The sequence below is a fragment of the Rattus norvegicus genome, chromosome 3 (assembly GCF_036323735.1).
Source record: "Rattus norvegicus strain BN/NHsdMcwi chromosome 3, GRCr8, whole genome shotgun sequence".
NCBI classification, from domain to species: domain Eukaryota; kingdom Metazoa; phylum Chordata; class Mammalia; order Rodentia; family Muridae; genus Rattus; species Rattus norvegicus.
This window is the reverse complement of record NC_086021.1, coordinates 77,726,074-77,751,591: the sequence shown is the minus strand read 5'-3', so window position 1 is coordinate 77,751,591 and position 25,518 is coordinate 77,726,074. Positions and strand designations below refer to the sequence as shown.

The window sequence follows — 25,518 nt, the reverse complement described above, 5'->3', positions numbered from 1 at the left end:
GGACTGATGCTCGTAGAGGAAATGTGGACACAATACGGAGAAAAGTCACCTGAGAACAGCAGAGACATCTATTAACAAGCCAAGGACAGGTCCCCGGAGTAACCAACCCTATTCACCTCAGTCTAGAACTTCCAGCCTTCAGCATGGTGATAAAAAAATAATAATCTGTTTAAGCCGTCAGAATGTTTTGCATCCATTTGCATATTTTTAACTGATATATAATTGTACATTGATACATGTGTGTTTTATATGGAGTGGTGAAATCAGGCTCTTCACAGATATCCCAGGAAACTTGTACAACAGTCACAGACTGGCCAGACGAGCCCGACAGCTAAGAGCCGAGAGTCAGGGAGAAGACAACAGCTGTATAATCAGATCATCTCAGAACATAACAGCACCAGGCAACTCTTCTCTCATTCAGGGATGCTGCAGGCCAGGGGCTGGGTCAGGGACTAGATAATCATCTTTATTCTACAATACCTGAGACCTCATCGAGAAGCAGGAAGGCTGGAGGGCCGGGGTGGGGTGTGTGTGCAGCCGCTAAGGTCCAGTATCGTCAGAAGGCCTGTCCTCTCCCATTCGTAGCTGTGTGGCACCATGCCTGGCTGGCTGGGGGATTGATTATCTGGACGGTCTTAACTGATGTGACAAGACCCATCATGAAAGCCAGCAATGCCACTGCCTGCTTTGGGGGCCTGAGGTTGTAGGAGAAAAAGCTAGCTGTGTGCTAATGTGCATGCGTTCATCTTCCCTGCTAACTTATGGGACTAGGTCCCACGGTGTTCAGATCTTCCCACCCTAACTTTCCTGCTAAAATGGACTGTAGCCAGAACCGGGAGCTAACACACACCCTTCCTCCCTAAGATGTTTTTTGTTATGATATGGCATTATAGCAACGGAAATGGAAGTAGAACAGGGGGAGCACAAGTTGGGGTGAATCAAAACTGAATGAATGGCAAAGGGGAATGAATGACACTGGGAAAAGTAGGTGGACCCAGGAATATGATGTTAGGGTAATTTCTTGGAAAAACACCATTTGCCTCTCTTAGACAAAATTTCAATCCTGTTTCCTTGTTCTTAAAATGGAATATGCAAACAACCTTTTTGGTTGTCGAAAGGGTTAAAGAAACAGTTCCAGAGCAGGTGCCTTGTACCCAGCAAGGACTCTGGAACCCCGTTACTCTTATTTGGGACCAAGCTCTTTATTCCAGATCTGCTTAGCAGGATGAGCAAAGTGTGAGGCTGATCCCACCTACCTAGAACCAGGACCATTCCCCTCATCCTTGTCCCTCTCCATTCACAGGCAGTGAGCCTCCTTGCTCAAAACCCAGCCTCCTCCATCAACCAAACTGTCTTCACAGCAGTCATTCAGGAATAGATTTGGGACCCTACAGTGGCCATTAATTAATTCAGTTCTCTCCTGTTTGGGCCTTTTCAGGGGCACTTGCTTATGCATAAGAGAAAACTGATCGTGTCTGAGAAAAAATTGATCATGATTAGGCAAAAGCCTAATTTGAAAAGGTGCATTGCAAAACAGTATCCTTGTTATCTTGTTAAGCAAATAGACAGACAGACAGACAGACAGACAGACAGAATGCATATATACCTAGATACAGAGAGTTTTAAATGTTGAATCTTTAGAGTGTTTACCTCAGGGTGATGAGATCAGAATTCTCCTTTGTGCTTTAGCACCCAACATTCCTTGCAATAAACACAGATTAACTTTGTAGTCAGAACACCAACAAAAGCCCACATTGATGTAAGTATTTGATTTTGTAAGGAAGGATGCTCATTTCCGCAGAGTGATAGACAGCAGGACTGATGCTGTGATGTGGTGCGGAGAGACCTTGGAGGTCACCGGTTCTCCTCTTCGAGCGACTCCCTAAAGCTCACTGACATCTGATCACATTACTTCGCCGGTGTTTGAAAAATAAAAAATGCTTTAAAGAGCCCTCTCTTTCAACATGGGTGACCACTTATACTCATTCTCATGCTGGAGCACGGCGTGTCCTGTGCATATATTTGTGGCTGCATCACTAGCAGGGCACACTGCTGGAGAACTGAATTTTAAGCAGATTAGGGAAAGGGAATCATTCTGACGATGACTCTGTTGGGACCCAGCAAGACAGGGCAAAGCCAGTGTGATGTGGGAGAATGCCCCCTACCTGTGTGTACAACTCGACTCGGCCTGGACGTCTCCCACAGACACTTGGAGAGGCTGTTTGGTTCTCCTCCCTCACCGCTGGGGAACAGAAATCAACTGTCCATGGAGAACTAAATGAATTCACATGTGTTCTGGGACCACCTGGTAAAGCTAGAACTGCGAGGCTGGGCCTCTTAAAGACAGGCTTGGTTCCCAGCCTTTAGCTGAGGTCAAGTCTGCCCCACAACAAGCCAGGTGAGCTCACCAGGGTCAGCCTTCTGGTGGCCCCATTCCCAAAGACACGCTGACTCTGAGGAACCAGCAACCGCAGAGAGAAAACTTGTAGCTCACAACAGAATAAGAATGAGCTGAATTGAAGGAACCGAAGTAAGGAAATTTAAAAAGATTCTATAAAAAATGAATAAGTAAGGACAGGACAAAAATGGACTCTTGAAAGTTAAAAATGTGGCTAACCACGGTGTTAACTGAATTATATGAAACTACTGACATTTAACCATGTTGTACGTAAATAGCAATTCTTCATGATTGAACCTAGGTTAAGGATTTGCAGTGTTGCTAGATGTAGACAGACATAGACTTCATGAAAGAAAAGGATGAAAACACAGGATCCATGTAGAAGATCTGGGACATAGGAAGGAATTCAAGAATAACCCTACCACCACCACCACCACACACACACACACACACACTCTCTCTCTCTCACACACATACTCGAGCACACACACAAGTAACAAAATCGAGGGAAGTGTGTTATATTTAATAATAGAAACTTTTCCATAGAGAAATAGAATTTTGTTTTGGTTTTGATTTCGGTGTTTCAAGACAGGGTTTCTCTGTGCAGCACTGGCTGTCCTGGAATTCACTCCTCAAACTCACAGAGAGATCCACCTGCCTCTGCCTTCCCAGTGCTGGGATTAAAGGGTAGGCACCACTGTGCCTCACTGGAGCAGGGTAATTTTAATTCAAGAGTGTTGGTCCAGAATAAAGGGGAGGTGGGGGGGGGCACGGAGACAAGCAAAAGCCACCAAGAGGCATCATTGAAAAGTTTCAGTACCCAGAAAAAAAAAAATCAAACCTCAAAAGCTTCAAGAGAAAAACATAGGCTCCCATCAGAAACATCCTGGCCAGTGTTCGAAATCAGCTCCCTCACAGACATGCCCCGAGGCTGAACCTCTCCTCGGTGACTCTAGATCTTATCGGGTCAACAACAAAGACTAACCTTTGAGTCACAACTGTGCAGCACAAAACAGGTATGTCTCTGTTTTCTAGTGAATAGCATGTGAGGGGGAATGACCTAGAAGAGATAAACAGACGAGAGAACTGGACTGAACAGCATGGAGGGGTAATGTGTGAGTAGGGAGAGGTGACCTGAAAACCTGGGGGAAGAGCTGAAGTTTCTAAGACAGGAGAAACTTAAATTCACAAGTTACCGGTGTAGCTCAGTGAGCAAACACCTGCTTAGCTTGTGTGAACAGAGGGTTCGTTCCCAACTACCACACACATAAAATGTGATACAACCCCCCGAAAAAAATCCCTGAAGTGTACAAATGGAAAACGGAACCAGTGAGATGACTCAGTGGGTAAAGGCACTTGTCACAAAACCAGACAACCTGAGGACCCATGTGCAGGAAAGAACCAAGTCCCACAACCGTCCTCTGGTCTCTCTACCCATTGCTGTATACGTACATCTGTAGGGAGCAGGACTTTAAAAGGTAAAGCAGAAACAATATATTTACAGTTACACTTTAATGCATACATGCAAAACACTCAAGAATAGAGTCATATGAATAAGTCATTTTTTATTTTAAATAGAGATGGTGACACTCTCCTTCGAGGCTAAATGCTGTGATGACTAGCTGAAGGGAAGTCAATGTAATTATGTCACTTATAATAAACCTTATCTTCAGCCCAAGAAACCAAACTCTAACGGTAGCAATGGGTGAGTGGTAGGCTTATGGGTGATTTCATTTATGAAGTTCCATTTTCCATAATAAGGAATTAAAAGACATTCATAGCCTTCAAAATAAATGGAACAAAAATAAAAATTTTTTTTAAAAAATGTAACTTGCATATGAAGAGAGGCTTACAGCCCAGTTAGGTTTCTGCTGTGAACATACAGTGGACTTACATACATGTAGGCAGACACTCAAACATAAAATTTAAAAAGAAAAATCTTTGAAAAATTTTTTCTTCGTTTTTTTGTTTTGTTTTGTCTCTTGTCTTTTGAGACAGGGTTTCTCTGTGTAGCCCTGGCTGTCCTGGAACTTGCTCTGTAGACCAAACTGGACTCCAACTCAGAGATCTGCCTGCCTCCGGTTCAGAGTGCTGGGATTAAAGGCGTGCATCACACCAGGCCAAGACCATCATTTAAGCAGAAGTAGGAAATGTAAGACATTCTACAACACGGGTAAAGCTTGAGAAACAGGACACTAGGTGACAGAAACAAACACAACCCTCTTGAGCTAGACGCCTGGGTAGCAGGGACTTAACTGTGGAACTGCTTCTACCCCAGCACGGCTGGAGGGAATTTTCTAATTGGCTGGCGAGCATGTCCGCAGGGCATTTTTTCTGGTTAATGACCGATGTGGGAGGGCCCAACCCTCTGGAGGCAGTGACTACCCCCACAGCAGGTATTCCTGGATTGAAAGTGAGTTGAACAAGCCCCTGGGGCAAACCAGTAAGCACGTCTCTCCTCCATGGCTCCTGGCTTTACTTCCTTTAATGCCTGACTGTAATGGGGCAGGACATGTAAGCCAAATGAACCCTTTCCGCCCCAAGTTCCTTGTTAATAGTGATGCTTACCCCAGCAACAGAAACCCAAGTGGAACGCTACATATCGTGCGTTTCAGACATCCAAAGTAGGCAGCTCTAGAGAAAGAAAGCGGAGCTTGGAGAGGGAGGAAGGAGGTGGGCGTGGACCAAGGGAGGCGGCTTGGGTGTTAGTCTTTAGAGTGAGAGACTTGTGGGAGAGACTTGTGAATGGCCTGCAGTTACAGCCAGGGCGGTTACATACATGTACAGCACCCTGAACACACTGGAAGTCAACAAATTCTACATTTTGAAATGGTAAGTTTTATTTCAATTTTTTTTAAACTTAAAAAAGAGTAGCAAAAATGCTAAACATTAACCAGAGACCCAGTAACCTTGATGCTAGCTAGATTACTTCCGAAGCCTGGTTCTGTGGTTTAAGGGAACAAACAAACCATAAACTGCCACAGAAGCCCTGCTCTCCAGGGGTAGCTCTCCAACTGGTTCACCCCCTCGTTGCGCCTGCTGAAATCAATGAATAGAGTTCTTGGTGTCTGCCCCAATCATCACGCAAGCAAAGAAAATTTAGTTAATAACTTTTTCTCCCTCCCCAACACTGAAAAATAAGATAAATAGATCTATCTCTCTAATTTCACTTAGTCATTTCGTTCAGTAGCATCTGTTTATCGTGATTTACAAGAATTTGGCTGGGAATGAGATTTGCTGAAAGCATTTGCATAAAGGAATTCTATTTACATATTTTCCTCCTTAAGCACTCAAAATGGTCCTGTCCTGGGAGCCCAGAGAAGATCCAGAGACGGTCGGTTATTACTTCTTGAAAGCCATACTTTCATTAAGAAAAAAAAATTACAGCTACTCAATTTAAAAGATGAACTTGAGGCCTATTAAAATATGGGCAACCAAACAAAAACAAGAAAGCAGAAATACGAATTCCTGTCATTATAAGTTGTCTACAAAGCAAGCAAGGAAAGGGGGACTTGGTTTGTTTATCATAAACTCACACAAAAGTCTTCTAGGTGAGCAAGGGAAGCATTCGCCATATTGTATTTCTCTGGAACTTTCTAATCAATTACATGGTCATACACTGAAGGCACTACAGGGGTCTTTCTATAGTATTCTTTTCAATTAATTTTTTGTGGTGTGTGTGTGTGTGTGTGTGTGTGTGTGTGTGTGTGTGTGTGTGAGAGAGAGAGAGAGAGAGAGAGAGAGAGAGAGGAGAGAGAGAGAGAGAGAGAGAGAGAGAGTGAGAGAGACTGTATGCCATAGCACATGTATGGACAACTTGGAGGAGTCTTTCTACTATGTGGGTTCCAGGGCTCAAAGTCAGGTTGTGAGCTTTGTGGTAAGCACTCTTACCATCTGAGCCATCTTTCCAGGTTCCTATAATATTGAGAAATAGAACAGTCAGTGCTCTTAACCACTGAGCCCTCTCTCCAGTTCCAATAAATAAATAAATCTTTTTAAAAAAGAAATTACACGTATCTCACCCATATAGTTAAAGGAGGAAGGCACAATGAGAGAAAGATAGGGTGAGTACCACATGCTATTCTGTATCTGGTAGGCAAGAGGCTACAGAAACACACACAGATCTGAGCAGGCAGGGCAGTGAACAACTGTTACCCCAGGGAGGAGGAGAAGGATCAGGCGTTTAGGACCAACCTGGTTTTGAAAAGCAAAGCAAAGCAAAGCAAACAAACCAAATGCAGTAGCTGACTTACTACTTCTAGGGAACAACAGTTATTTTCTGTCACAATATTATTTAATAATCAGTATTCTGAAATATGTAGCAATATCAGTTATTATTAATATGTCTAAGTGCTGGTATAGACACATATGCATGAATGCTTACATATATGCATTGTCCTTATTACTTGCTATAATAAAATATCCTGACAAAGACCACTTAGAGGAGAAAGGGTTTATTTTAGCGCACAGTCCTAGGTTACAGTCCACTACTGAGGTGGCAGGTCCTTTAGAAGAACAACATGTGCTCTTAGCTGCTGAGCCCTCTCGCCAGCTCCTATGTCCTATAAAATAAAAAATTCTTTTTTTTTTTTTTTAAAGTTTCTTCAAGACAACGTTTTTCTGTGTAGCTCTGGCTGTCCTGGAACTCACTCTGTAGACCAGGCTGGCCTCAAACTTAGGGATTCACCTGTCTGCCTCCCAGAGTACTGGGATTAAAGGCATATGCCACCATGGCCTAGCAAAATTAAAATTTCTTACCTAAATGTATCTTTGAAAACAGACAATTAGCCACGTCCAGCAATGTGAATACTGTTTATCCTAAGGTCGAAGGACTCCTGGAGTGAGACTGGGAAGGTGGACACTGGAAACTCATGGACGGACAGCTCTCTGGGGAGTTCCAGCTTACCACCTCAACTCAAGGCAGTTTCTGCTGGAGGTTTCAAAGTCCTCAATTTGACACCCCAGCGCTGCAAAACCCAAACTTTCCAAGGAGACTGAATAAGAGTGTGACTTTTGCGGCCTTTGTTCCTTGTTCGTTCCTTCCAATGTCTTTCTGCGCCTTGGGAAAAAAAAAAAAAAAAAAAAAAAAAAAAACCCTACCCCTAGAACCTGCCAATCCCTCTGTCCCTTATCCTTGACCCCCATCCCTGTCTGACCCAGGCAGTCCCTACTAGGTGCCTTTGTCTTCCTCTCCCTATTTCTTTTCTGGTCTTCTGTTTACAGGATTTCCACCCATGCAGCTAAGCTTCCAGTTTCCGACATTGATGCTGCCGCTCCAACACCCTGGGTTTCCATCACCCGGCGCCCTCATTCTCCTGAGCCTTTACATCCAATAAAGCCCCTGATCCTAATGAACCTCCCCTCTTCCCAGCATCCAGTCTTCTGTTCCAGACAGGATCTAATCACGCTCCTAGGTTTTCTTGTTCCTAAGGTGAGCTCATCAGCTTAAATAAAATTTAAAGCCCTCGCTCGGGAGGGGAAGCCCTTGGTCCTGTGAATGCCCCAGCATAGCGGAACTCTAGGGCAGGGGGAGCACCCTCACAGAAGCAGGTGGGAGGGGATGGGAGGTTTGTGGAGGGAAAACCAGCAAGAGGGGTAACATCTGAAGTGTAAATAGAATAACCAATAAAAAAATTTAAAAAAGAAAAATTGGTCCCAAGCCAAGGAATGCAAGCAGCTTCAAGGAGATGGAAAAACCAACGAAATGAATTCTTGAAACCTCCAAGAACCCTGCCCCCAACACCTTGATTTTAGATTGCTAACCTCCATAGTCATAAGAAATATGGTGATCTAAAAAAAAAAAAAAAAAAAATTAAAGCCCTCTTCCAGGGTTTAGGACCAACCTGGACAACACATCAAGTCCTTATCTCAAAAAGCAGGAGGGGAGCATCTATGACTGAAATTGTCTGGAAATACAATTTGTAGGTGGTTTTCAACAGTTCCTCTGCTAGACCACAGGGCTCCTTTAAGAATAAGGTATCACACTCTCTCCTCCAGCCGAGCAAGATGCCCAAAGGAAAGAAGGCCAAGGGGAAGAAGGTGGCCCCGGCCCCCGCCGTGGTCAAGAAACAAGAGGCCAAAAAGGTGGTCAATCCTTTGTTTGAGAAAAGGCCTAAGAACTTCGGCATTGGGCAGGACATCCAGCCCAAAAGAGATCTCACGCGCTTCGTCAAATGGCCCCGCTACATCAGGCTGCAGCGGCAAAGAGCCATCCTCTATAAGTGGCTCAAAGTATCTCCTGCCATCAACCAGTTCACCCAGGCCCTGGACAGGCAAACAGTGACTCAGCCGCTTAAGCTCGCCCACAAGTACAGGTCAGAGACAAAGCAGGAGAAGAAGCAGAGGCTGCTGGCCCGCGCTGAGAAGAAAGCTGCTGGCAAAGGGGACGTTCCAACAAAGAGACCACCTGTCCTCCGAGCAGGGGTCAATACAGTCACCACTTTGGTGGAGAACAAGAAGGCTCAGCTGGTGGTGATTGCCCATGATGTAGACCCCATTGAGCTGGTGGTTTTCCTGCCTGCCCTGTGTCGAAAGATGGGGGTGCCCTACTGCATCATCAAGGGAAAGGCCAGGCTGGGGCGCCTGGTCCACAGGAAGACGTGCACCACTGTTGCCTTCACACAGGTGAACTCGGAAGACAAGGGTGCTCTGGCTAAGCTGGTGGAAGCTATTAGGACCAATTATAATGACAAATATGACGAGATCCGCCACCACTGGGGAGGCAACGTCCTGGGTCCTAAGTCTGTGGCTCGCATTGCCAAGCTGGAAAAGGCAAAGGCTAAAGAACTCGCCACTAAGCTGGGTTAAATGTACACTTAAGTTTTCTGTACATAAATATAATTACAAAGTTATCTTCCAAAAAAAAAAAAAAAAGAATAAGGTATCACAACGAACAGCTGCAGTTAATTATTTTAAAGGAAAACCGTATCACTTATATTGATGTCAAAAATTATGCAGATCACTTGGGGGTATAACTCAGAAGAGCATGTGGAAGACCCTGGGTTCAACCTGCCACACATTTCAAACAAACCAATTGATATGAACTCTAGCATTTAAGCTCAACTTAACAATACACAACTAGGTTGAGTTAGTTTGGTTTCAAGATCCTAAGACTTGATTTCTAACAACTTGACTTCTTTTGAGTCCATGTTACTAGGTAAACCTTTCAGCTTGGTCCTGTCTAGGTGTGAGCAGAGAATCATGGCTTCCCATCAAAGTCTGGTAGATAAAGGACACTGGCTTTTTCCCTATAAAGTGCCAGGCCAGACACAGCTTGGGCTTGTGGCTTATCGAGCCATGCTGCTCCACACTGGAGTGTTTATTGAGGTAAGCGCATGCCTGGTGCCCAGGGTCAGGAGCACCGTGGTATGTGGCTATGGATGGCTGTGAACCACCACACGGGTGATGAGGGCTCCAGAGTGCAGTGAGTTCTCTCAATCACTGAGCCGCCTCCCTGGCCTGTCACATGCTTTGAAATGGAAAACAAAACAAAGCAAAACTCCTTTACAAATGTAAAAAGGTATATGCAGTTGGATGTGACATTCAGACTCTAGTTAGCCAGTGCTGGTCAGAAATTTAGTTTTAAGAACTTTGTACAGGGGGCTGTATGGCTCAGCAGTTAGGAATGCTTGCTGACCTCCTAGGACTGGGTTCAGTTCCCAGCACCCACATCTGGTGGTTCACAACGGCTGTAACTTAACCTCTACAAGACCCAACACCCTCCTCTGGCCTCCTGAGGGCACCTGCACATACATGTGCATGAACACACCCATGCAAACATATACATGAAAATATTATCTTTAAAAAAAAAACAGCTTGTTTGAGGATTGCCTCAAGGTTGCAATCCTCCTGCTTCAGTGTGGTGGCTCTGTGATTCCATGTTACCACTACATCTGGCTCTAAAAAGTTTTTGCGTTTTGTGTCTTCTAGTTCTTAGTCTTGAAACCTCAAGGCATGACACACACTTAGTTAAATATTTGAAAAGTGGATAAAAGCTGCAAATGATAAAGGAAAAATAATGTGAAACTTCCCCAGGCCCATGTTATGAACCAGCCAACATAGCCATCTTGTCCACTTTCTGATTCCAGCTAAGACATCAGCAAATGAGACCCTGGATAAAAGAGCTGGCTGTGGGCCTCAGAAACTTAATCCAAAGAAAGTTTACCAGGAGGCAGAAATGCCTTTTCAAAGCACAAGGGGAAAAGTAACATTGAAACTTTTTAAAACAAAAATAAACACACAAGTTAGAACAAAATGTTTTATTATTAAAATAAAAACCTTTGTATAAAAGCATTACAGAGCAAAAGGCTGTATTTACACTGAAGGATTCAAGATACAATTGAGCATCACAGACAGAATTCAGAGAGGGCACAGCAACAGGCTACACAGGTGAGGGAATCAGCCACTTAGTCACCAGTCCGGAATGACCGCACTACAGGCAGAGGAGGGAGGATGACTCAAGGCACCTGCCCATAAACTAGACTGGCAGAGGTAACTCGTTAACAAAGTTCAAAGCTACCCATCTCTAAAAGGTCACTTGTTACCGTTCCAAAAGTATTTAAAACCTAAACAGAAACACTGGACACAACCCCCAGGGTTACCTCTTCAGGAAACTGCCAGGAACTAAAGTGACTAAAGTTAGGTTTCTGAAGCGGAACACCAAGATTTCACATCAGCCCTTGCAGAGCCATCATCTTAATTTCCCAGAATGCCTTTTCTACAGCAATTTAAGTAATTATTATACCACGTTACCACAAACCTTTGGGTGACTGTGTAAGCCAGATGGCACCAGCAACTGTGTCAACCGTGACAAAGTGTACACTGAGCACAGCACCCAGGAACTGTATTTCTCCGGAAAGCTGTTCAGCGTGGCCACAGTCCACTTTACAACTACCTGATTTTTCCACATGGTTTCCAGACCATTGTGCCTTGGCCTTTCCTTTTAAAACATCAGGCACTAAACCATGTGCATCGATTCTGGGTAAGCAAGTTAAAGGGCTGCTCTCGGCAAGTCATCACAACCGTTGCGTCACAATACTACTGTACCCCAAAGTGCTTGGGTATGTCCTGATCAAACAAATTCTCAAACTGCCTCTTAAAGATAGCTCAGAATCTAAGCGGTGGCCAAAGACCAGGGGGGCTACAAGGCGGGGCCAGGGCAAGCTCTGAGACACTACACATGGAAGAAATGCAATGAGCAGTGTGCCCTCCCTGATGCTTCAGAAACAAGTGTGAGCTACAAGGTCAACCCAACTGAGTTCTAAGAAAGACTGACAGCCAAGATTCTTACTCAGGCTTCCATCAACGACAATGTCGACAACAGGAGAACCTCCAGAGGCCGAGAGAGTCTTCAGGCTCTAGGCTTGCATTTCGAATTCCTGCTTCAGACTGTGAAAGACAAAGGGGAAGACAGTGAGATGGTTTTCCGCCATCAATTCTCTTTGGAAAGTCAAATTCTTTTTTTTTTTTTTTTAAATGTCTCTATGGAGCCCTAACACATATTGTCAATGCACATCTTAGACATACACACTGAATTTTAAATATATTCCCCACCCCGATAAAGATGCATTTCCACTGACATTTCCCTGCCCCAGGCCAGCCACTCACACTTCTGTTATCTTTTACCGAGGCACATAAATGAATGGAAGACTCAGATGTGACAGAGAAAGAAAAATGGCCCTTACCTTTTCAAGTAAGCATGAACGTTCCCGAAGCCATGATACTTTGCTAAATACACAAGGACTCCAGTGGCGCACCGTCCATCTCGCTGGCGGCAGAAGCTGCAGTTGCAAATTCCTCGACAAGGTGGGCAGTGCCAGTTCTGGAGAATTGTGGGAAAGCATCCTGAGGCTAGGCCTCATTCTCCCGCCACCCATTTGTTTAGATTTTTTTTAGTCTTTAAAGAACTTAATATCAATCCATTTAACCCATGACCTTTCTAAAAACTAACTAAATCATAAAATAGGAGCTTTTGGTCTAGCGAGAGAGCATTTGCCTAGCCCCATAAAGTGTGGTTCAAGAAGGTTATACAACCATCACCAAGGAAGAAGGAATCAACTTGTGTAGGCAGCAGCCCCAAGCTCTCTGGACAGTTATATTCACGACATCAAGAGCTCAAGCCCCTCCCTCCCCAAATATCCCAGGCACCTACCGGATCCAGCAGAGCATCCTTGACCTCTTCCCCATAACGGTTTCGAAGGCAGGGACCACAGAACTGGCCCCGGATGCCCCAGCAGTCTGGGTTTCGGCAGTTGGTTTTGGTGTCAGTGGTTTTCTGGCGACACTGATGACAGGTAGAGCCCTAAAAGGAGGACCAGATGAGAAAAACAGAGAACAGCCACACTGGTGTCGCCTTTGAAGGTCATTTGACACCTACTAGGAAAAGTATCTCAAGCAAGGCTTCCCATCCCATTGGTGGTGCAACAGTATCAACAAAACTATTTGGGGGTCAGAAGAACTCAGTGCTCAGTGCCAGAGTACGTGCTCAACCCATATGAGACCCTGAGTTTGATCTCCCCCCAAACTCACCGTTTCCCCCTCTTCCAAATCTATTTTCATCTTTGGCTCTCTGCTGCATTCTCAGGAGCTATCAATGCGTTCACTCTAACATTACCCAGTAAATCCCAGTTGAATGAATCAACTTCCAAATTAAAAAAAAATGTATATAGCCCTATTGTAGACCTATACATTTAATTCAATCCCACACATTCTGTAAAACTCTTTCTCTTGCATGAAAAGAAAATGTGCAGTTAAGAGTCCCACAATAACTCCACACGGCACCCTCAGGGCAGATGCTGTCTGTCCTCCGCAGGGCGTTTCTGCTCCGAGATGTCACCCAGGCACTCACCAGGGATCTGTTGTAAATCTTCTCTCGAGAGTTGCTGCAGATGTTCCTAATCTCTTCCTCTGTTACGTCTTCTACTGGTCGAATTATATGTGGAAGGGTCATGGATCCAGGGCGCCGACTTCTGGACACATCGTCATCCTGAATAAGAATCATGAACTGAGTTCCTTTCCCGCTCTTCATCCCTAAATCTCAAGATGCTTCGTTTGAAACGTTTCACAGAACATTCAATCTGGGAAATCTTTGTTGCGTATGGAGAAAGGGGGCAGGCCCTAAGTTTACTATAAGAATAACTAGCCAAAAGTATAAAAATAATTCCTACAATATTGAGAAGCTGAAAAATCTGAATCTCGTCTGCTAACAAAACTAAGTACGATTGTCTAGCATTAGTGACTTGGACTGGTCTGAGACTGTATTCATGATGCCAAGCTTCCTAGGGATGGACAACACAAGAAGACCTATCAGTGAGGACTCACATTCATATAGCCGTCCACAGACTTCCTCCTTCTCACTAGCATGTACTTATCCTCCTCTTCTTCTTCGTCCTCCTCCTCCTCTGTGGGCAGGGCACCTAAGGATCCCAGGATCCGGGACCTTGACCTGGTAAGAGGTCGAGCTCTCCGTTCTGGGTTCCTTCTGGAAGCCACACCTGGGAACGTGCGTCTTCTAGGGGACTTTGACTGGCGGATGAAACACACAAGATAGATCAGAACTCCGTAACAGAGAGAACCAGCACTCTGAGGAACCTGCAACTTCCCCTAGTAGTTTTAGTACAAGAGGCCTGTTTTTGTGTTTTCTTTGCCCTTTTCATTATGCATGGAAAACAAATTCCAACACCATCATATCCCCACTGCAACTAATTCTTCTATTTAATTCTTCTCCCATTTACTCTTCTACTCGCTATTGAATGTGTAACACCCATGCTCCTAGCCCAAAACTTTCCTGTAACATTTCTACACTCCTGGAACACATATGATGTCTTCATATAAGCAAAGACTGCCTGGTTTCTCCTCCCTATCCCTTGCTGGCTTCTAGCCTGCCTCCCTAGGGGGAAGTAGGGAAACGCAGGCTTTTCTTTTCTGCCATAGCCAACACAACAAATAACCCATCCTCAGTCACACACCACCTTAGTCCCTTGGGATACAACCAGGTATCATTAAGATATGGCTTGACAAAAAGTGTGTGTGCCTTCTTTTCCCTCAATCCGTTCTTAAAAATATCCACTTTGTATCTAGCATGCAGGGGTGGGTGTGGGGGAGGGATGTGTCACTTGTGGGGACAGAAATAAGTCATCTATCTTGTCTGCTGCTAATGGGAAGGAGAGAGATGATCAGAAGGAGCATGGTCGTAGGAGAGCAGTGCCAAAGTGTCCAAGACGCAAAGAGCATCAAGAGCTTCAAGGACCCATTTCTATCCTCCAGCATCTAAACTCCCAGCTCGGCCCTGGCCTTGTCCACAGCAGTACAGGATGAAGTACTTACATCTTTGGTTCTGTGGCCTGGGAGGGAATGTCTTCCAGAGAATATGCCGGGGAAGCTCTCCAGTTCTGACATGAGTTTTGCAAGCTAAGAGGGAAGAGAGTAAACAGAAATTAGAACTGGTGACAACGGGCAATTTGTAGAAACGACACTAGCCTATCCCCCAACTTTCTGTTCATTAGGTTGACAGAGTCCAGTCTCTCCTTCCCTGCTATGCTTATTCTAACTCCTAACAGAATTTAGAAACTATCTGGAGGGGCTGGAGAGCTGGCTCAGCAGTTAAAAGGCACTTGTTGCCCTCGCAGAGGACCCGGGTTCAGTTCCCAGCATCAACAAGGGATCTCACAACCATCCCGAACTCCAACTCCAGTTCCAGGGGATATAAAATGGCCTCTAATGGCCTCCAAGAGCAACTGCACACACTCTATCTCTCTTCCCCACATAAGTAAATGTAAAGCTTTGAAACAAACACATCATCAAATCTCACAACTTATAAACAGTTCTTAGGAGAGAGAGAGAGAGAGAGAGAGAGAGAGAGAGAGAGAGAAGAAAGGAGTTGCTTAGAGAAAAGTGGGGAAGGCTCTGGAAACATTCAGACACCCACCATTGCCTTGTTCTGCTTTATATTCAAGGCCCTCTTCTCCAGGAAGTTCATGCCATCTTCTTCTTCCTCAGAATCAGACTCAGAATGGGAGTCGTTTGCAGAGCTCTCAGAGGGCTTTGGGGGCGCTGCTTTTGTGTTGGCTGCCCTCCGGGTATTTCGTGCTGGGAACTTCATTGCTACCCTGAGAGGCCCGGAGGGACGGCACTGACTTCGGGTCCTGCAGCCTTCCCTGTTGAACTGCAGTCTCTAGTTAACCAGAGAAAGGGAGTTATTAAAACTTGCTCAGTGGCAGACGGGCGGCACCAGGGCCTACCTCAAAATCCTTTTGGGATAAAGGACTCGAGCAAAATCAGCCTCCACTAGTCAGCCAGGATCATGGGTAACAAAAGCAAATCTTGCAAATGACTACTTTGCTAATTGGAGTAAGACAATGTCTGGGTCACCCTCACCGGTGCTGCTAAGTAATTTTTTTTTTTTTTTGGTTCTTTTTTTCGGAGCTGGGGACCGAACCCAGGGCCTTGCGCTTCCTAGGTAAGCGCTCTACCACTGAGCTAAATCCCCAGCCCCCTGCTAAGTAATTTTTAAAACATAAACTCCTGCCCCCTTCTCATTGCCTTAAAGATAATTCTTATTTTCAGAAAATTCTCTAGGAATAACTAAGTCTGCCTGTAAGCGTGGTTTCAATGCCCACGATGGCATTAAATAATAACCTAATTTATCAACTTCCATTCAGTTTTAACTGTGATTAAAAATACACATAAAATCGCCAATGTCCCCCGCCCCAGTCCCTGGCAAACACCCTCTTCCTGTTTTGAAGCTCACTAGTGTAGGTACCACTCATATGGATGTTTTGGAAGCCAAGACCTAGTGAAAAATCACTTTATATCAACTAGTACAGCTAAACCTGTAAGCTTGTTCAAAAGCTGAACAGTCTCTATGTACCCCAGACACCTGCTCTTAGGTATAGACCCAAGAATCTATGTCCACATAAAAGCTTTGGACATGTATGCTCAGGACATATGCACATGTGTGAGTGTGCACATGGAGGCATGAGTTTAAGATCAGGAATCATCCTTAACATTAATTGAGATAAGGTCTCTCAATCAAACCCAGAGCTCACTGATGTATCTAATCTTGCTAGCCAGCCTGCTCTAGGGACCCTAGCTCTGCCTTCTGAGAAGCTGGAATTACAGATGACCACTCCCACTAGGCATTTATGTAGGTTTCTGGAGACCTAACTGGAGTCCTTGTACTTACAGGGCAAGCTGAGCACCTCCCTGGCACCTCCAAAAAACTGAATGGGCTGAAGACTTGGTTCAGTAGAAGAGTCTATGTTTAGCCCATCTAAGACCCTGGGTTTGATCCCCAGCGCCAACAAGTAAGGATCTTATGGATAGCTTTTGGTATTTCATAGGTGGAGATCTAAGTCAAAACTTATACAGATTCCTAGCTCTTTTAATCAAATGGCATTTTATTCAGCACAAGTAATACCTAAAGAACTAAGAGACCGCCTTGAATGGTCAAGCCACAAACAATGGGTCACACCCAGACCTGCAGACTGGCCCCAGCTAACGAATGCCAATCAACACCGATTTAAACCAAAGTCTTTTATTAGGGAGAAGTGCATAGGTGTAGATGGTGAAACATAGTTCTAGAGCCAAGTACTGTCACAGTAGTGTCATTTGAGCGGTGGCCTGTAGGGAATGTCGTCAGGCACGACAACGTAAAAAACACGTGGGTGGTTTGTGACGAGTGCACCACTTCTCTAGGAGAGAGTCTAAGCCTGCTATGCTCAGGAGGTAGGGCACAGGCGCAGCAGGAAACAGAGCTGAGGGGAGGGAAGCAGACACAGGAAAAGCAGACCAGAGAGGAAGCAGACACAGGACGTGAAGGGCCCTGCCAGTTCTGATCTACGTCCTAAGAGGTTCTTAAGATGCAGGTACAACCAGAACCACGGAACCCAGCTTCGGCTTCGTCAGCTCCACTCTAGCACTGGGCTGGGCACCTGCACGTGTAAATGCCAAGGTAGCTAATCTTTAGGACATGGGCTTCCTGGGATCAGGCCGGCTCTGTAGCTAATGGCAATCTGGAGGCTAGCCAACTTTACTTAACAACTTTCCAAAACCTAAAAAAAAGTGCAAGAGCTATAAGTAGGACATTAGTAAAAATGGCTTTGAGACATGAAGAAAATATTTTTAATCAGGTCAACAAAATCTTCTAGATGGATGGAGAGTTATCATTACGAGAGGAGAAGGTTCAAAAAGCCAGTGTCTCCTGCCTCTCAGCGTACCTCCCTGCTTGATGGCTGATAAAATTCTCTCTCTCTCTCTCACACACACACACACACACACACACACACACACACACACACACACCCACCATCCCATCTTGTATCTCACTCTTTGAAAAACCGCAAAATGATTCATCATCAGAGTTGGCATGAAAAAATGCTGGCCGATTCGTTAGTGGCATCTGGCCTTGGTTTCTGTAAAAACCCACAATGGCTTAATACATCGTGCACCTCAGCCTCTGAAAGGCTGCGGGGAGATTCATTATCAGAGTCCTCATAAAAAAACATTAGCCGGGTCTTCACTGACATCTGACCTGAACTTAGGCTTCTGTAAAATAAATAAATAAAAATAAATAAATAATAAATGTGCGTGCGGATTTTTTTCTCTTTTTCAAGAACCAATTTTCCATAAACTGTGCAGAGAGCAAGTCACATTGACAAGTGCACTCACTACAAGAGAATGGCTTTTGTTACAAAGAAAAATGGTTCAGAGGTTTACAAATGATTTCCGAGTTGCTCTAGCAAGTCATCAGTCCCCTTAGGTTAGGCAACATTTTGAAAGGATACAACAAACAGCTAATCTGCCTCCAACAAGGACTACCTAGAACCACAGCAGAGAGCAAAGGACAGAGAGCAAAGGAGCAGAGAGGACAGAGCACGCCGCCTTTCCCTGACGGCTATACAGAAATGCAGGCAAAAGGCGAGCGGTGTTAATCCCGCACAAAGCGTTTTGGGGCCCTTGGAGCACTGCAGACGCAATCCTGTTTATTCTCAGGCAGCACTTACTGTGTTTGCAAAATTATCAGAAGCAAAGCTGTCACAACTGTCATCGGAGGATGACGATGTTTCCACGGAAATCAACTTCATATATCTGACATTCTTTAAGTTCTTTACTTTGAGAGCCTTTTGCTGCGAAGAGAAATGGCAACAACTGTTAAGTAGGGTGCTTCCTGCCGTACAGGACTACTGAAGACATCAGCTCCTCAGTTTGGTAGGTTTAAAGAGCAGAGTGGATAGACTGACACATTCTTTTTCAGACCTTACGGAGAAAAATGATTGGCAATTGCCACCAAAAAAATATCAAAAATTAAAAAAAAAAAAAAACTCAGGTCAAATTCTAAGAAGGGATCGCTTTTAGAGAATATTTCAATGGTACTTATCAATTTTTCCAAACATCTGCAGTTACTTCTCTTCCCACCTTAAAGTCCTAAGCATTTAGCATTATAGTTCTCCACAGAACTGAATGCCAGCTCCGAAAATCCAACCTCATTTTTTCTCATTGAACTGTATTTCTAAAAGGAGATTTCAAAAGTACAAAATGGCAGAGCAATTTTTCTCCCTCAGCCAAAAATCAAGCTAATGAGGTCTTTTTATGTAAGCCTTGGGCTCTGCACTGTGATGCTAATTTCCCAAACTACAAAAATTGGGCAGGTCCTGTGTTTTAAGATGGCAGTCATCCAAACAGGCACCGCTCCAAGGAGAGGGGTACAGAGGTTTTGCACAGTCTTTACAAATCGAGTGTTATCAGCCCGGAAAATACATAGTACAAGAAGCCAAGTCAGAGGTCAACTAACATTCCTAGTCCAGGCTGAATAGCGGATTCCATAGGAACTCTCTAGCCTTGGTCTCCATACAGCTCTCTCATGACCCCTGAAGACTTGAGAATTTTAAGACTGGGGGTAGAAGTCAGCAGTAAGCATTTCTAGCAAATAAAGGTCAAGTTTCTTGGAGATATGAGAAAGCTCCATTCGTTTTCACTTATAGCCCTGTACCGTCCACTAGACAATGTAACCGAACAGCCTGTTTTGCCATTTCTTAGGACATAATGGGATTTCTGAAGGATTGTATCGGTTCTTATGTTCTTAAATGGAGTCAAGGAACTCCAAAGCAGAGCACTGAAAACCTAAAAGGGCAAGTTGTGCCTGCCCCACCAGAGTGCTCAGAGGTGTTAGGGGACAAGAGGATGCCTAGATGCAGGGAAAGACTTCCTTCAGAACCTAACACTTTACATTTCAGTCTCTCAGATATGATAAAATTATTTTCAAGATGATGGTGGCCCAGACTCTCCATCGTGTTCCTAAGTAGACACCAACCAAGTATCTTGGGATGTTTCTGATATCCTAAAGGTAGCAATGTGTGGTAATATGAAGGCTGCATTTACAATAAATGTTCAAGCCAGTGGGTGGAGAATGTTGTTAGGAGTTAAAAGGAATCTCAAAAGTTTGCCCAGGTTTCTAGTTGGGGAAATCCAAGATATCAAGGTGCAACACAATGCAAAGACCTAAGAGATTCCCGAAAACAGCACACAGCTCCTTAAATGACTTGAATTCTCTACACTTTGCTAATCAATTTAATTCCACATCAGCCTCAAGGGAGGCATTCTATCGAAAGCCATCAGGAAAAGAGACTAATCTTTAACAAGGACAGGCCAACAGTCATTCACCAAGCAAATATATCTTCGATGGGAAAGACACAAAAAAAGGAGAGCAAAAGGTCATGCCTAGGGCGAACTTTCTTGGCAGCCCGAACTCTTAATTCCACTTATGGCGAGTATTTCTAGGCGGCAGATTTGTTAGTGATGTCTGCTTAATTCTCTGCAGCACATTACTATCACTTAAATAAGAAAACCGAAGCTCGGAGAGGTGAAGTTGATTTCCTCCAGTCAGGTGCCCAAGTTTGCACTAAGGCAAGTCAAACTCCAAATCCCCACGCGCGAAGATCGGCTACGAAACCACGACCCCGCCTATCCACCCAGACCTCGCCACAAGGGCCCCGAACCCGACATTTATTTGAAGCACGTCACTGTTTTCCTTTCCGCCCATCCCCCCATTCTTCAACCCTCTCCAAGTCAGGACACAAGTTCTGGCTTCCGTTGGAGCAAAGAGTAACGTTCCAGCTCGCAGCTGCAAGTCGGGTAGAGAAAGGGTGGGTGAGGCGGGGAGTCGGGGGGGACTCAGGGAAGCTCACTAAACGGCCGTGGCACATGGCTTGCATCGCTGTACCCCTAAATTGCGCCTGACCACAGCCTGGGACTAAAACAATACCTCCCCCCACGTGCACAACCCAAGTTCTCAAGAAATGCTCACAAGGCCTTCTAAGCTAAACCCGCATATCCAGAGTGGTTAGAAGGGGTCGCAGATCAAAAGAGGACCCCAGGGACCCCAAGTGCACGCGTAGGTGACGACGCACCCGCCGCAAGCGAGTCGTAATGGGCGAGGTCCCAGGAGGTGGAAAAGGCTGGGACACGACCGCCGGACACCATGGCCAGCGGCCAGTCCCAGGCCTCCGGCGCGCACGTGGAGCACGAGCGCCCGTACCGCAGATTTCCGGAGCGCTGGCAACTCCGTGTGCACCGGCAGGCGCATCACCTTGGCCCTGAGTTATCCTGGGTGCAGAGATTATAAGAAAATCTATCTGTGATTCCCTGCAACCTGGCGATGATCTGGAGCGCGTGGGACAAGTGAGCGGAGCTAACCCGCGGAGTCGGAGGGAAGTGGCTCCGACCCGCCCCGTCTAGCACCCACCAACCCCGCCCCGGTGCACCCGGCCGGGCCTCACCCGCGCGCGGCGAGCCTCCATGCTGGCGGCGGGTACCCAGGCACTCGGAACCGGACAGCTCGTCGGAGTACACCAGCACTCACAGCCGGAGCAACCGGAGCTCCGGGACAGAGGCGGGGCGCACACTCCGCCGTCGGAGGGGCGGGGCCACCGGCTTTCCCGCGCCGGGACGCAGGTCCTGCCAGCTAAGAAAACCTCTCTAGCAGTACCTGAAAAGTCCCAGCTCTGGAAAAAAATAGAATCGGATCTCATGGTTATAGTAAATTTGAATGTCCTCGGAAACTGATGAATTTTCTATGATACAGTGGCTCTGTGGGAGCTTGGTGCCACTGGCTTTTTATGAAGCTGCGCGGTCCTGGAAAGTGGCGCGAAAGTAGCTGCCTTGGTCCGGGGACTGGCCGTCTGATTTGCATACAAAACGAGGGCTAGTGGGGCTGGTAGAGACTACTTGCAGAGCCTCCCCCTGCGTTCTCACTTTCACTGATTTAATCTCTTAAAAATGGATAAAAGTTAAAGAACACAGCAGCGATACCACCCACAAATAGCTGAGAGCTAGCACCTCTTATCTGACAACCATACCACTACCTATCTGAAATCATTAAACCAGTTAAGTCCTGATGCTTCCTGAAAGACTGGGAAGTGTCTTGGGTTTTAAAATAGCCCTTCAGATGAGTAAAATTTACCTGAAGGGTAAAAGTCTTTAGAGATTTATCTTTCGGAGATAAAAATCTGCAGACGATTACACTGTGGATTTTCCATTTTCTGCAGGCAAAATTGGGATCTACCAGAATTAGTTAGCAGACCTGGTTTTCTGTATCCCTTCTCATCAAGATCACCACAGGGATGAAACAAGGCTCCCCCCGTTTTTAAAGAGTAAAAACACAGAAGAAAAACAACAACAACCGCAAAACCTGGGATACTTTAAAAAAAAAAACTTTAATTATAATCATAGATTTAAAAAAAATTTTTTTGAAGTGCAAGCGTTCCCTCTCGTTTCCAAACTTTTCTCTTGGTATTAACGTTGCCACAGTCCTTGTCTGTTAGGAGAGCATACACAACACACACACACACACACACACACACACACACACACACACCCCTCTCTGGATATTGACCATAAAGACATAAATAACCCACAAAGACAATGGATTTATGGAAGGAGCTGCTCAGGGGTCACCCTCCCTCTGTGCCAGAGACCAAAAACTCCAGTCCCCAAAGTAGGCATCAAGAGGAGCAGCTATCGATTTGTTTGACAAAGTTCCTGGTAGCAGCCAGGAGTTCAATCAGCACTTGATGAGTGAATAAATAAGCAGGTGGCGACCTAAAATTGTCCTTGGCACAATGTTTTTGTGTTTTGTGCAAGTAAAACTGAACATGTGAGGTCACAGAACAAAGGGGACATCCGGGCCACTTTGGTCCTGTAAAGTTCTACGTTGAGCATTTTTAGTCTTGGAACATGAGAAAATAATTTGGTTTGCATGGTTTTCTTTTTCAAGGATAAGATCTCTGGCCTTTTTTGTTTCTAAGACTGCTAATCTTTTTAGTGATCAGGAAAATACACATTAGACACAGACATAATCGGATTTTGCTACAAGAGGCAAAAACTTGCCAAGTCTGCAGAGAATGAGTACTAGGTGATAAGAATAGGACCAGTTCCTATAAAACGTAGCAGTGTAGAGATGTGTGTTAGAGAGCAACTCAAGAACAGAACTACTTCAGGACAGATGCACTAAGGCAGGAGTTTCTACAGCAGGTTCAAGCCTGTAGCTAGATTATGAAATCAATTCACTGGGCTTCGACTAACATGTTTCCTTCTGGTTTTTGTTGTTGTTGTTGTTGTTGTTTGTTTTGGTTTTTTTGCCTCCCTCTCCCTCCCGCTCCTCTCCCCTCCCCCTTCCCCCCCCACCTCTCTGTTACTTTCCCAACATATAGTTGAGTATCTTAGCATGAAAGCAAAGAACTTGAGTCAAAGCTAAAGCCAAATCCTGGCAGCACACACTAATTCCTCCTTACAGTTATTGAACGAACGGCACATTTTTAATACCACACAGGAGCCATAGAGTAAACAAATCCAAAACCATTGAGGATCTTCTTAGTTTCTTAGCACACAGAAGATTTACAGAAACTTGGTGGCAACTGACCACCAAGTGCCACCTTCCTTCTGTCTCAGTGTGTGCACGAGCTAGTGGGTCCATTAACTCAGTAGTCAGACTACGATTGGAAAGACTAATAGAAGGCCCTACTAAGAATTTTGAAAGTATACTGTTAACTAAGGTAAGGTGTTGAACCACAATCTCTTAGAGTCTCTTCAACTTGTTTTCCTGGATGTTCACGGGGATTAGTGAGTCTTCATTTACTCCTCCCCTCAACCCCCACTCCCCACCAACTCCAGCAACTGCCTCATAGGTGGAATCGTGCCATGCTTGTCTCTCTGTGTCCCTGCATTTCTTTTTCAATGAAATCCAATGTGAGGCCAGGAAGTGTGTGTGTTGTTTCCTTAAAGTTTTCACATCTGTGCTTCTGTGTGTGCTGTAGACAATGTATATCCCTCTGGGCTTCACCATCAGGGGGTTTCAAGGTCCTGCCCCTAATTGTGTGCAAGGGCTGTAAGCAGGTGCTAGTCTGAGTACTGAGGAGATAAGGTCCAGAGAGTTTACATTCTGATGGAGGAACAGAAATACAAAAGAGAATTTCAGGTACGATATCTTTGTAAGAAGAAAAAATGTGCAGTGAAAAGCTGAAGGCTGGGGGTGGGGGGAAGGGTGCACACTTCTATGAAAGTTATACAAGCAGGTGATATATAGCCAGGAATCTGAGTGGTCAGGGAGGAAGCTACAGAAAGTACTGGTTTCAGGCAGACTGGCATCTGCTTCCAGAACAGTACCCAGCCAAGAGTCCCCATCTCTACTACTGAAAGTCACCAAAGAGGAAGAGAAAGTAGACATTCAGAGCTTCCTAGCTATGAGAAATCTCTGTGATTATTCCAGGCATATCAGAATGACACGGGAGGGTGCTATTAACAGGCTGCAGTGCCCCACTCTGTTCCCATGGGGAGAGCAGCCAGGAGAGGGTGGAAACTGGGGATGCTTACGATACTGATAGTCATTGCAGAGCATGGAGAAATGCTCAGATGTGAGACTTTATTTTGAAGTTGGAGCCAACTGGGCTAGAGGAGTGGTTGGCTCGTTCCTATTAGTATAGCCTATCAGGGCAAAGTCTTGCAAACCATCGAAGTGACACTTGTGCTTCTGCTCCATCACTGGCACAAAAGTCTGACACAAACATCGAGGTAAGGGAAAGGAAAGGGAGATTTATTTGGTTGAGGATTTCAGACAGTCTAGTCTGTCATGACAAGAAGGCGTAGGGAAGGCCAGACAGAAAGCAGTGTGCCTGTGCTACTGTGCCCTCCTCTTCCTTCTGTTAAAGCCCCTAGCATGTGGAGTGATGCTCTCCACGCTTGGAATGAATTCGTCCCCCCCTTAATTAATTAATTTATTTATTCACTTTACAGACACTGGTCTCGCCTCCTCCCAGTCCCCCCTCCCCCCTGTTAATCCTCTCTGGAAACACCCTGAAGCCCTCACTCAGAGGCACACTGCAGTAATCCCCCAGGTTCTGTTCTCAGTGTCACCAAGTCGACAAGATTAGCCATCACCACGCCCTCCAAAAAACCGGATGTGACTGGTACAGGCATGTAAGAGGATTTAAACAACTGTTCAGAGCGGCTCTCTTGCATCAATGTAGCTGGCTACTCACACAAGGTTGAGTGAAAAAGCAAACTGCAAACGCTTCTGAGCGGGCTAACCCTTAACAAAATTGAAAAGCACAGAGCAGAACTGTGAAAGAACAAAAATGGGAACGAGTGGAATAAGAGAGATGTCAACCCTAAAGAGAGAAAGGGAGGAAGGAGTGGAGGAGGCGGGAAAGACTGGGACTTTGGGGTCACCAGTGCTTTCTATGAAGAAGGGGAAGGAGGAGGAGTTGGAGAAGGGGGAGGGGGAGGGAGAGGGAGAGGGGGAGGAGGCATGTTATCAGGCAGGGTAGGTAGCACTTGCTTGCTATCCCAGCAGTTGGGAAGGAGAGGCCAGAGGATCCACAGTTCAAGGTGAGCCGAGTTCTTGACTGTAAGGGAAGTGAACCAAATATGGCAGATTAGTCCATAAAGTGTAAAGGCATTTGAGTAGCTTTCTATGCTTAGTTTCTGTGCCTATTGAAAGGACAACATAAACCTTATTTGTCTCCATTTAAGGACCAGGCCTGATTTCAAAAAAGGCTGAAAGACACCAGTTTCAGGACTAGACCTAGTCTCAGAAACTAAGTCATAAGACACCAGCTCTAGGAACAGGC

General features: G+C 45.3%; 2 protein-coding genes across 3 annotated transcripts; one reads left to right on the top strand and one right to left on the bottom strand.

The window, feature by feature from the left end:
- Positions 1–8,388: 8,388 nt before the first annotated feature.
- Positions 8,389–9,278, top strand: LOC134486107 (large ribosomal subunit protein eL8-like). The gene has a single exon (XM_063284879.1). The coding sequence runs from the start codon at positions 8,405–8,407 to the stop codon at positions 9,203–9,205; it is 801 nt and encodes a 266-aa protein (XP_063140949.1). The 5' UTR covers positions 8,389–8,404; the 3' UTR covers positions 9,206–9,278.
- Positions 9,279–10,641: 1,363 nt separating this feature from the next.
- On the bottom strand, positions 10,642–21,277 carry Cdca7 (cell division cycle associated 7). 2 transcript variants are annotated; one of them, NM_001025693.1, is made up of 9 exons: positions 21,172–21,277; positions 18,400–18,522; positions 15,324–15,569; positions 14,723–14,806; positions 13,718–13,921; positions 13,245–13,382; positions 12,549–12,698; positions 12,082–12,218; positions 10,642–11,785 (listed from the first exon to the last, which is right to left on the bottom strand). In NM_001025693.1, exons 1-9 carry the CDS (start codon positions 21,190–21,192, stop codon positions 11,755–11,757), a joined length of 1,134 nt encoding a protein of 377 aa, NP_001020864.1. In that variant the 5' UTR covers positions 21,193–21,277; the 3' UTR covers positions 10,642–11,754. The 2 variants fall into 2 exon arrangements, with proteins under 2 accessions (NP_001020864.1, XP_063139982.1); XM_063283912.1 differs by lacking the exon at positions 21,172–21,277 and adding an exon at positions 20,803–21,074.
- Between the last annotated feature and the right edge of the window lie 4,241 nt (positions 21,278–25,518).